Genomic DNA, 12417 nt, shown 5'->3' on the forward strand with positions numbered 1-12417 from the left:
AGCTGCCCAACCTCACACAGATTATCAACACCTCTAGACAATTCATAGCATCCTGGTTTACCTGTGTGGGTCCTCCTCAGCTCCAAGGAACGGATATATACACACATATATGTGGACCTATTCCAAATACTGTGTTTATTGTTCCATAAAACTGAAGCCAGTTAATGCCAAGGCAAAGGACTCCAGGGAAGGGGAGATTTACAAAAGGTTGTTGGCTATGGTCAGGTGTGTCCCTCACTGCCGCTCGTACATCTCCTTCAGAATCTTCATGCTCTCCGAGTATCGCAGCTGGTTCTTGTGCGATCCCTCTTTCCACCTGTGAATAGCGGAGGCCACAAGTTAGGCACACAGCCCCGTACATCTCTTTGTACCCATGGCTCTCTCAGATCAGTTGTTTCCCATGATCCCCACAAACAGCGGTCGCTGGTGCCCCTTGAGGCTGGTAGGGTGTAAGGCGGGGAGACCAATGGTAGGTGGCGCTAGAGTCTTATGGTGGGCGGAGCTACCTAGTTCTAGTTTCGTCTCTGATTTCCTCCCTGCTAAGCTCTATGGCAGAGCTTCCCAAACTTCTCATGTCAGCAACACATTTTTTAGACATGCGTCGGTAATTCGGTTTTACTAGTAAGCCGGAGGTTAAAGTAACCCCTTATAAGAGCGTTCACACAAGCACGCCTACACACTAGTGTGTTGCAACACACAGTTTGGAAAGCTCTTCTGGAATCAAAGGAGAGGAAGCCAGGGCCACTCCCTTGACTGGCCACAGGTAAGGAGGGAGGCAGGTAAGGGGCTGGGCTGAGGGCAGACTGAAGTTGGTGGCAGTGGCTTTGGTAATATGGTGCCCTGAGGGAGGACAAAATCCCCCCCTTCTTATTTTCACAATAATTCATTTTGGTACAGTTGATTTTTTATATACCTGTATGTAGGTGGTGGTGTTGTTATTTGGCATCCCTTCAGCTTGGTGCCCTGTGTGGGAGACCAGCTTGCACCACCCTAAATTGCCTGGCACCTTCATTATACACCTTTAGGTGCCAGGCAAAAACATTCCTTTTCAGCCAGGCCTTTGGCTAACATCCTATATCACTGAAAATGTGTTTGTGGGAGTGCTGGGGAGGGGCATTTATGGGTTTACAGTAGTACTTCTGATTGCGAACGGAATCCGTTCTGGAGGCCCGTTTGCAACATGAAAAGCCTGCAACTTGAAGCACCGTATCTGCGCAGGAGTGTGGCGCGTGGCGCACTTTGATGCTTGTGCACATGCGTGAAGCGTGATTTAGTGCTTCTGTGCATGCGGCGAAACCCGGAAGTAACCCTTTCCGGTACTTCTGGGTTGCTGCGGAACACAACCTGAAAAAACGTAACATGAAGCAAACATAACATGAGGTATGACTGTATTTCATTCCTGTTTTTATTATGTATTTTGCGTTTTTATCTAGTATTTTTATGCTGGGAACCACCCTGAGATCTACCAAGGAAGGGTGCTAAACACTGGTCATAAATGAAGGACACTGGTCATAAATGAATCTGGCACTGTTTGCGGGGCAGTGCCCCAGTTTGCCTTAATGGCCTCCTCTGCAAAAGGTTCTCTGCCTCATGCCCTCCTCCTCCTTGCTTCTAGAGCCCAGCATCCTACCTCTGCCTGATCTTCTTCCACCGCTCCATGTTCTTGTAGATAAGGGAGGACATTGATGGTACGGCATCAGAAGCCTGGAGTTGGGGGGAGAGTGGGAGAGAGAGAGAGAAGGGATTTCGTCAGCACTCTGCTTGGCCTAAAGCCCTGCAGGGCTGACACAGCGGCCTGGCAAGCAGAATAACCCAATCAACTCAAAAGCTATCCAAAGGCCAAGAAGCAAATGAAATGAAGATGCAGTAACCCCCTTAGCTGAAGAAAATGAAAATGCAGAGATATATTTTTTTGCGGAAATCACAGTCAACATGCTGAGAGTCCGTTGACTTTAAATAATTATCTTTACTTGTTAAAAGAAGTGAAATGTTTAAAATGGCCTATACATTCAATATTTGTACATGTAAAATTTGTGTATTTACGCGAGTGCAGCTGCTACCAGTAGCAGACAATACTAAGCTTCAGAGATCAATGTTTCGGTTGGTATAAGGCTTCCTATATGTTTATTGGCTGCCGTCCATTTCAGATAAAATGCCACCCTCAGTTGACAACTCTATCTACACACGTGTAAAAAAGGTGCAACTTTGAGAGGTCATACTAGTGCAATGATAAGGAGAAAGAAGAGTTCAGGCCCCAGCCTCAAAAATAAAACCCAACAGCACTCAATATTGCTTAGAACAAACTGCAAGCTCTTACAAATTTCCCCAGGTATTCCAGAAACTGAGGGAACACTGTGGTGAATTGCAGTTCGTGGCTGGCTAGCCTGGCCAAGGATTTTAACTCTGCAGCAGGTGAAGCTGAGGCCCCCATCTGCACAATTCATTTAAAGCAGTATCACGCCACTTTAAACAGTCACGACTTCCCCCAAAAGAGTCCTGGGAACTGGGATTTAATGCTGGGAGGTGTCAGGAGACCCCCCTCCCAAAGCTACAATTCACATAGTGGTTTCACAGTCAGACCCTCTTCCTAGAAATTGCAGCTCTGTGAGTGGAATGGGGTTTCCTGACAGCTCTCAGCACTACAGTTCCCTGGATCCTTCAAATGTTTTTAGAATGTTTTTAAACTGTTTTATTGTGGATGTGTTTGCTGTTCTTGGCTCCTGCAGGAGGAAGAGCAAGATATAAATATGAACAGTGCTTTCCCCCCTAAAAAAAATGTTTAGGGGTACTCTCATTCTCCTACTCATATTGAAATACTGCCCGTCAAAGAGGCCAAACTTAGATTCACAAAATGTTTAGGGGTATGCGTCCCTCTGCGTCCCCCCAGAAAAAAGCACTGAATATAAATATAGGTAAAGGGACCCCTGACCATTAGGTCCAGTTGTGCCGACTCTGGGGTTGCGACGCTCATCTCGCTTTATTGGCCGAGGGAGCCGGCGTACAGCTTCCGGGTCATGTGGCCAGTATGACTATGCCGCTTCTGGCGAACCAGAGCAGCACATGGAAATGCCGTTTACCTTCCTGATGGAGCAGTACCTATTTATCTACTTGTACTTTGATGTGCTTTCGAACTGCTAGGTTGGCAGGAGCAAGGACCGAGCATTGGGAGCTCACCCCGTCTGATTGGCAAGTCCTAGGCTCTGTGGTTTAACCCACAGCGCCACCCGCGTCCCTGAATATAAATTGCTTCAAATCAGCAGTGCTCCCAACTCCCTTTCTCCCCCACCTCCCTGCTTTAGGGTGCTCTGACCGTGTCAGCAGCTACTTTCGCCTTGTCTTCAGGCTCTAGCGGGGATGGGATACGCAGGTTTACTGGTTCCCCTGCGGCATTGGTGTGGCAGGGAGCAGGAGGCGGCAGCTTGTACACATCCTGGCTCTTCCCATTCAGACCTTCGGTGCCCTAGGATCAAAAACACAGGGAAAGAAGAGAGGCACAGGTTCATTATCTCTTTAACTGTGGACTTGCCAAGCCGAAAAGTCCCCCCATTCATTTCCTATGTTTATACACCACCCATTGTTCAACTTAAGGCAGTATACATGGGAATGTTCCAATTTCCTGATCACAATGTAATCTGGGAGGTAGGTTAGGCAACGATTGTGTGCTGTGGGGGGCTGAGTAGGGATTTGAGCCTGGGTCCAAGTCCAAACCTCTTTTAAAAAAAATATTTTTATTAAGTTTTACATAACAAATTTAAATTCAAACACATTGTTCACCTCTTCATTTAGACTCCTCTGAATCCCTTGACTTCCCTCTGCCCTTCCATGGTTACCATTGTCAATCTTTTTCCCCCTTCATGTGCTTATCTTATTTTCTCTAATTTGTTAAAAGAATAATAATCTATTTCCCCATAGTTTCTCGTACATTACAAGCATCACTCAAATCCTGCCAAAGTTTTTAGTTGTTTACAGTGTTCTCTTAAGTACATTCTAATTTTCCCCATTCCTTCTTAAAATTCTTCTCTTCCTGGTTTCTGATTTTTTCCCAGTCAGTTTTGCCATTTCGGCATGGCCCATCATCTTCATCAGCCATTCCTCTCTGGCTGGAACTTTATCGTCTTTCCATCTCTGAGCCAGGAGCCAAGCCCAAACCTCTAACCACTATGCCACACTGCAGGGCTGGCCTCATCATTGGGCAGAGTGAGGTGGCAGCAAATTATTGGTTATTTAAAACTCAGAAGCAAAGCGGCTGTGTGAGGCCTGCAAATTTGTGTGGTCTTGCTGAGCCAAGGTGCGGCCTAACATGTTGAACCTGGCCAGTACACACAAAAGAGTATTAATCAAAAAGAGTGAGCTTTGTTTTCATGGCAGCCGGGTAGAATTCTGCCCAATGTCAGTGCAGGCTGACCACAGCCAACCCTTCCCCTCTGAAGTTTTGTGGTAATATTTTTTGATGTTGGATTCGGTGGCAGTAGCACAGGCATGCCTAGATCCCTTGAGGTAATAGTAAGCTGTAAGAGTTCTCTGGGCCACCTTTGCCAGGCCCTGCCACACTGAACCAATATGGGCAGCAGCGGATGGGGGGAGGAATACCAGTCTGCTACCTCCCCCTTGTCTGCCACCTGTGGCAAAGGGCTCATTCTGCCCAATGTGAGGACTGGCCCTGCCGCACCCTTTCCTAAGCGAGGGCCTCTTATTTAGTACCTCCTCGTCCTCCAGTAGGACAGGCAGATTTGGGCTGGGAGATAGCTCCTGCTCCCGGACCATGGGGCTGTTCCTCATCCAGGCCCGACAGATGGGGTACAGCGGGGTGCTCTCGGAGAACTGCGCCAGGTCGACGCTCCGGTCAAACAGCTTGATGACATAGGTGTCTGCGGGGGACAAGGCAGCAAGACACAGCTCTGCAAAGCAGCCCTTTAAAAATGCCATCCAGTTCTTGGGGTTACATGGAAGCCACTAAGGGCTCCATTTATTATCAATCAATCTTTATTACGGTCCAGAGACCCAGCAAATCATTACAAAGCAATGCACAATTCAGACAGCCTACCTCCAGGTTAAACAAGCATTTTGTTCAGACTTCAAAATAGGGATCATTGGTTCTTGCAACCACTGATTAAAAACTTCGCCACTGCTAATGTTCTAGTGTTTGTCCGGTCTTCCAATAGGAACCTGACATAGTGAGCCTCTGATTTTCCCGGGAAAGGTACCAGCAAGGGAAGTATCAGTTCAGCCCTGGCTTGCTCATATTTCGCACAGTGCAGCAAAATATGTTTTATGGAATCAATGTCTTGAGCACACGAGCAAAGTCTGTCCTGGTAGGGAACTCCTCTCAACCTGCCATCCAACACTGCAGAAGGAAAGACGTTTAGTCTGGCTTTGGTGAGAAACCTTCGATAATTTGGTATTGTCAGGTTTTTAATGTAAGATGTTAACTTAAAGACATGTCCATTTATTATTATTATTGCCAGTGTTGGTAACAATAGGTGGAGCCAGAGCCAATGACACACAAAGCCATGACCTTACCAGTTGTAAGGAAGGAGGCAGGGAATGGCTAAGGGCAGAATGAGGTTGATGGGGCAGTGCTCCATTTGCTCGGATAAGCTGGTCTGCACTGGCTTCAAGGATTGCCAGCTTCAAGGAGGGGATAGGCTCCACCCACATCTTGGTTCGGCCAACTCTGAGATCAACCACATCTTTCGGAGGAGTCTTGCTGGAGCAGCCCAATGTTTCTACTCACTCTGTTTCTGCTGTCCACCCTCCGTCAATCCATCATCCGTCTCTTTCCTCTTCTTGCGGCGGTGGTGAGAGAACCGGCTGGACGGCCTGAGAGCAACACCACAGTTTAGAAACTGTGCAGCTAGCCGACTCGCTGCACAAGCGTCAGAAAGGCCTGGAGGCATTTTCCAAGCCCTGGGGACAAGCCACAGCATCGCTTGTGCAACCAAAAGCCGCTAACCCTGGCTGATTATTATTATTATTACTATTATTTATTAAATTTGTATACTGCACAGTTGACAGCATAAAATTACAATATAAAAACACAAAATCTGATGGGAATGCTGCGTAGCGCAAGCCTTAAAAGCCGGAATATTTGGCCCTCCAGGTGTTGCTGAATCTTATCATCCCAGGCCATTGGCCATGCTTTTTGGGAGCTGTAGTTCATTCAACAACACCTGGAGGGACGAAGGGAGAGGGCTCACCTGTTGACCTTGGAAGCAGCAAGAAGCTGCACTGCTTCTCAGTCTCAGTGTGTGTTCAGGCACAAGATCCCAACCTTTCCTCAAGTTCCCTCTGCATGTCAGTGGATGGTGTTGGTGGCAAATACAAGCAACAGCTGGCCAACAAAGCCAACCAAAATGTGTGAGCCCATGAAGTAACACAGGGCTAATTCAGTTTCGCTCAGAGTAGGATCCACTGAACTTAATGGACCTAAGTTAGTCATGTCCATTAATGGCAATGGATCTACTGAGTAGGACTAACACAGGATACAACCAACAGTGTGATGTTTGCAGCAGCAATAGTTTCAAGCATGAGAGACCTGTGCTAGAGAACCTCCAGAAAGTGTATTTTGAGTGATAGGCTTACTTAACTTTATTATTTGAAATCCAGCTCAGGAGCATCAACCAGCCAATCCACACTGCCTAGTTCTAAATGCCATCTTCCGGTGAATGAGTACAGTGGAATAACAGACTCGCAGAATTGTAAGAAGGGACCACGAGGGTCATCTAATCCAACCACCTGCAATGCAGGAATATTTTGCCCAATGTGGGGCTCGAACCCACAACCCTGAGACTAAGAGTCTCGTGTTCTACCAGCTGAGCTAAGAATGGTGAAATCTGAAATCTCCCATGCTATTGTTATCAACAGGTGGGAAAGACGCTGTAAAGAACCATACCTCTTTCCTGTGGCAGTAGGAGAAGAGTCCCTGAAACCGCAAAGCAAGAGGATTTAGGAATTGCCCAGAATGCAATAGCTTCACCAGCAAGAAGAAAAAGGGGGGGAAAACCTACTCCCCAGGATAGCTGGTCCCAGGAGAGGATTAACCATTCTTAGGGTTTGGGGCCCCCCAAGAACACTCCTCTCCCATGAGTTTCAGTAGAAGTCGGGACCATTTTTAAAGCCCTTATATAAAAATAAATATCCCACGGCAACTTTACAAATTAAGATCTTTTCTATTAGCCCTCTTTGCAAATACAGACACACAAAACCTAGTAGCTAGGTTTGTTTATTTTCTGCAAATTGTTATATCCCTAACATATTAGGATATTTAGCGCAAAGCTGTGGGGCTCATTTTCACAGGTTCCTTCCATTCTCCTAGACCAGGGGTAGGCAACCTAAGGCCCGGGGGCCGGATGCGGCCCAATCGCCTTCTCAATCCAGCCTGCAGACGGTCTGGGAATCAGCATGTTTTTACATGAGTAGAATGTGTGCTTTTATTTGAAATGCATCTCTGGGTTATTTGTGGGGCATAGGAATTCGTACATATTTTTAATTCAAAATATAGTCTGGCCCACCACATGGTCTGAGGGACGATGGACCAGCCCATGGCTGAAAAAGGTTGCTGACCCCTGTCCTAGACACTTTGGAGAGAAAAGAAAGGAAAGAAACCCAGAGAAGAAGCGGGAAACAAAAGCCAACTGTCTAAACACATGATTCTCAACAGAGGTGGGCCTCTAAGGGGGGTGGGGTGGAAGGAGAAATCTTTCCTTTACTCTGTTTCAACATACCCCTGGGCAAGAGTCTTGCCCACCTGTTCACATTCAGTGTAACACAGGAGGTATGTGCAGTCATAGGGGACTTACTAAATTCAATGGGGCTTACTCTCAGGTAAGTGGGGCTACAATATCAGCCTCATCCACCCAACCCTAAACTGCTGGGAATAAACAATGAGGTACGGCCATTACCATTCTGCACTGCCACAGCAGTTTTTAAAATATATTTTACTTCTGCAAACCTAGAGTTCTCCCAGGTCTAACCTTTTTGTGCATGGGTGGTACCATTCTGGCAACTCTGGCACCCTCAGCCCAACCATCAGAAATAAAGGGAATGGTGTTGTTTGCTGCCCGGGATCCAGGAAATAGGATACTAGACAAAATGGACCTTGGCCCGGTCTAGAAGGGCAATTCTTAGTTCCAAAGTGGCAGGACCACAGGATCAAAGAATTTTAGTTTTGCAGGTCAACTACTTCAATACAGGAATCTCCTCCACCCACCCCAGTTTTAACTGGCTGGCAGACATAGCTACAATATTATTATAGCTATCTAGGAGCTGGCCCTTGGCAACAGCCTCCTCCCCACCAAAAAATTTTATGGCATGGGACAGCAATCAAGGGCAAGAGAAGCAACTTGGGAATGCTTGAGTGTCTTACTTGCTGAGTACATCTGAGGTAGTCTTCCCAGAGTCCTCTTCCATCTGCTCCCTGCGGAGATGAGTCAGGAAAAGGGGGAACAGGATATCAGCAGCCGTGTCCGGGGAGGAAAACTGGCATCTCACTTGAGGACCCACCTCTTGAAGCAACTACAGTGGTAACTCGGGTTACATACGCTTCAGGTTACAGACTCCGCTAACCCAGAAATATTACCTCGGGTTAAGAACTTTGCTTCAGGATGAGAACAGAAATCATGCAGCGGCGGCGCGGCGGCAGCAGCAGGAGGCCCCATTAGCTAAAGTGGTGCTTCAGGTTAAGAACGGACCTCCGGAACGAATTAAGTACTTAACCCGAGGTACTACTGTACTCCTTGCAGGAGAAGAAGCTAGTTGCAAAGCATGCCACAAGGAATCTAAGGCCTCTTCCTTCTAGGCGAGGCTAGATAAGAAATTGCAAGCATACACATTGCCGACTCCTGAACCCAAAAGAACCTGGCAATACTTACCGATCAACCTCAGACTTCTCCAGTAGGCATTGCAGCACAGCATCAAGGCGGTTTCGAGCATTGGCCGTCTCTAGATCTGGGGAAGGTCCGCAGGGGAGAAAATCATTATTCTGGCAGAAAGCATTTACCCACCCCCTCCACTTTACAGTACAACATAGGATCTCTTCTCTCGCCATAGCAGCTGTCCCCAACCTCATGCCCAGTGGGTGCTGTGGAGCTGCAATGATGAGGTCACTTCTGCACTGCCCTTTCAGCCGCTGCTGCTTTCCCCTGACTTTTGTGGCAGAGTTTTTTCAGAGCCCCCTTACCTGGCTTTTCCGTTTTCACCTTCGTGTGTAGCATGTTTACCAGAATCACAGTTCCCTGCAAGAGAAAAAATAAACCTGTGTCTCACTTGATACAGAGGATTCTGGCCATTACGGCCAAGTGATATTGAATGTTCAAAATAGGAAGATATATTGTATGAACTAAGGAGGCAAACAGAAAATACCTTAAAGGGTACCTTTAACAATCATGGGATTTTGCAAAGAAGGGCCACAAGACTGCGCCTCCTGCACACATTTCTGGCCTCCGTGTTTACAACAGCTTTACCTTTTTTACCTTACAGCAGTTTCCTCTTTCTCTACCGACCCTTCACGTGATCGATGAAGCGGGATCTCTGGGATCTTTTTTTTTTTTTTTTGCCAGGCAGCCAGTCCTGTTCGCTCTTGCCCGGGAACAAGCCCTACTGAACTCGGAGGGGCTTACTCCCGAGTAGACACACGCGCAGCATTGCACTGCCCGGCTCGTCCCGGGCTCCAAGGTGCCGGAAAGGCTTTCGGTTCTGCTGCAGCTGACCTTTCGGAGCTGCTTCTCTTGCGCTGGACAGCGTTGCCTCCAGGAGAGAGGGCAGAAGCCGGTCCCCGATTCTCCGGACCAAAGGACTTTGCTGCTTGCTTTGCTGCTGGCCTTTCTGCCCTTGCTCCCCTTCGCCTCGCCCTCGCGCGATCCCGGACACCCCCAAGCGAAGAAGCAGCAAAACACCCGCAACAGCAGAAGCCACCTCTCTGCCAATCGCTCCTTCCCTGATGCCAGTTCGCACGAATGCAGAAAAACCGCCTCTGGCCCGCTGCATGCTGGGAGTTGTAGGCGACTTTTTGCCGGGGGCGGGGCGGGGGCGGCAAGCTTTGGCCAATGGGCTGCCCGCTTCCCTTCCTTTGAACTGATCTCTGCATTCTGTGCGTATTTTAAGGAGCGGGACACAGTGAAAGATTGGGAGTCATGGGGCTGGTGGAGAAGAGTGTATTTATGAGCTTAACAGTGCTTAGTTTATTTTTTTTTGGTTGCTCTTTTTGTAGAACAGTCCAGTTGGAAGGGACATTGATGGTGCAATGCAGCTGTTGCCCCTGGGTGGGCTTGAACCACCAAACTTCCTAAGCCTCTCTGCAAAGTTTTCACATTTTGCATTTTTGCTTACTGTGTTAGTAGTAGTAGTTGCCGACAATTGACTGTATGGAGAATCTGATCCCACCGCAGGAAAGCCTCTTGATTGCTGGGATGGAAGGGAGGGAAAATAGGGCTGGCTCCAGGTCTGGTGGGACGCGGGTGGCACTGTGGTCTAAACGAGAGCCCAGGGCTTGCCGATCAGAAGGCTGGCGGTTCAAATCCCCTCAACGGGGTGCTCCCGTTGCTTGGTCCCAGCTCCTGCCAACCTAGCAGTTCAAAAGCACATCAAAGAGCAAGTAGATAAATAGGTACTGCTCTGGCAGGAAGGTAAACTGGTTCGCCAGAAGCGGCTAAGTCATGCTGGCCACATGACCCAGACGCTGTATGCCGGCACCCTAGGCCAATAAAGCGAGATGAGCACCGCAACCCCAGAGTCGTCCGCGACTGGACCTTTACCTTTACCAGGTCTGGTGGGAACCCTGCCTGGGTCCCTTTTGTATTTGGGATAGATCCTAATTGGGGGCCCTGCTGCTAATGATTTCCCTAAAAATCAAAGCATCCTAAATGACAGTAATAAGTACAGTGGTACCTCGGGTTACATATGCTTCAGGTTACATACGCTTCAGGTTACGGACTCTGCTAACCCAGAAATAGTGCTTCAGGTTAAGAACTTTGCTTCAGGATGAGAACAGAAATTGTGCTCTGGCGGCGCGGCGGCAGCAGGAGGCCCCATTAGCTAAAGTGGTGCTTCAGGTTAAGAACAGTTTCAGGTTAAGTACGGACCTCCGGAACGAATTAAGTACTTAACCCGAGGTACCACTGTATTCTTAGGGTAGTGACTCTCATTGAACTCAGTGGAACTTGTTTCTGCTTAAATAAATCAGGTTTGCAAATTTGCAGTTCTATTGTCTTGTTTTGCTGTAAATAAAGGTAAAGGTACCCCTGCCCGTACGGCCAGTCTTGACAGACTCTAGGGTTGTGCGCCCATCTCACTTAAGAGGCCGGGGCCAGCGCTGTCCAGAGACACTTCTGGGTCACGTGGCCAGCGTGCGCAGCACACGGAAATGGCGTTTACCTTCCCGCCAGTAAGCGGTCCCTATTTATCTACTTGCACCCAGAGGTGCTTTCGAACTGCTAGGTTGGCAGGCGCTGGGACCGAGCAACGGGAGCACACCCTGGCGCGGGGATTCAAACCGCCGACCTTTCAATCGGCAAGCCCTAGGCGCTGAGGCTTTTACCCACAGTGCCACCCGCGTCCCTTTGCTGTAAATAATTAAGAATAAATTTCACTGGTGTTGTTAACATTGTTTTGTAGATTAAAAATGCCGTTTTGATTTGTTAATCATATAATAGGACTTTTGCTTTAATTGCAATGTTTTGCTTTGTTAAGAGTGTTTTATAGGTTGCAATTGTTTCGCAACATGATTTATGCTGTATTTGTTATATTCTATTATGTTCTATTGTGTTATGGTTATTTATTTAGTTAAATGCAGCTTATGGTGGTGAGCTAAAGTCCAGAGCTTTACATTATGCCCATCCTGTGGTTGCTGACAAGTTTCTCCCTTTAGTTTGGCCTCCTGTGTGGTGGAGAGCCAGTGTGGTGTAGTGGTTAAGAGTGGTGGACTCGTAATCTGGGGAACCGGGTTTGTGTCTCCGCTCCTCCACATGCAGTTGCTGGGTGACCTTGGGCCAGTCACACTTCTCTGAAGTCTCTCAGCCTCACTCACCTCACAGAGTGTTTGTTGTGGGGGAGGAAGGGAAAGGAGAATGTTAGCCGTTTTGAGACTCCTTAGGGTAGTGATAAAGCAGGATATCAAATCCAAACTCCTCCTCCTCTTCTTCTTCTTCTTCTTCTTCTTCTTCTTCTTCTTCTGTGTTTTTTTTAACAGCTGCTGCCTGGCAGAGAAAACCGACAGTTTTGGCTCTGTGGGACTTTCTGAGGAAAGTTCATCAAGGGGGACTCCCCCCTGCCACCCGACTGCTTCCCACACTCCCCCCTTGGTGGTGCATCCTTGTGAAGAGTGCTACCTTATGCGCAAGCTTAACAGCATCTTGCCCCCCAGCAGGAGACCAGTTCTGGATTGCTACCTTAGTCTGCAGCTTGAATTTTTGCTGATCCAAC

At 47.9% G+C, this 12417-nt stretch overlaps 1 protein-coding gene across 5 annotated transcripts; it reads right to left on the minus strand.

Annotated features, from left to right (window-relative positions):
* Positions 1-110: 110 nt before the first annotated feature.
* Positions 111-9999, minus strand: LIN37 (lin-37 DREAM MuvB core complex component). Of its 5 annotated transcripts, none has more exons than XM_083455978.1 (10): positions 9913-9999; positions 9179-9233; positions 8871-8946; positions 8366-8416; positions 6893-6922; positions 5735-5820; positions 4702-4868; positions 3311-3460; positions 1631-1704; positions 111-316 (listed from the first exon to the last, which is right to left on the minus strand). In XM_083455978.1, the coding sequence occupies exons 1-10, from the start codon at positions 9982-9984 to the stop codon at positions 235-237; spliced, it is 843 nt and encodes a 280-aa protein (XP_083312104.1). In that variant the 5' UTR covers positions 9985-9999; the 3' UTR covers positions 111-234. The 5 variants fall into 5 exon arrangements, with proteins under 5 accessions (XP_083312104.1, XP_083312107.1, XP_083312108.1 ...); XM_083455981.1 differs by having other exon boundaries at positions 9471-9964; XM_083455982.1 differs by having other exon boundaries at positions 9708-9930.
* Positions 10000-12417: the final 2418 nt, after the last annotated feature.

The sequence above is a fragment of the Podarcis tiliguerta genome (genome assembly GCF_965153285.1).
Source record: "Podarcis tiliguerta genome assembly, chromosome: 8".
NCBI classification, from domain to species: domain Eukaryota; kingdom Metazoa; phylum Chordata; class Lepidosauria; order Squamata; family Lacertidae; genus Podarcis; species Podarcis tiliguerta.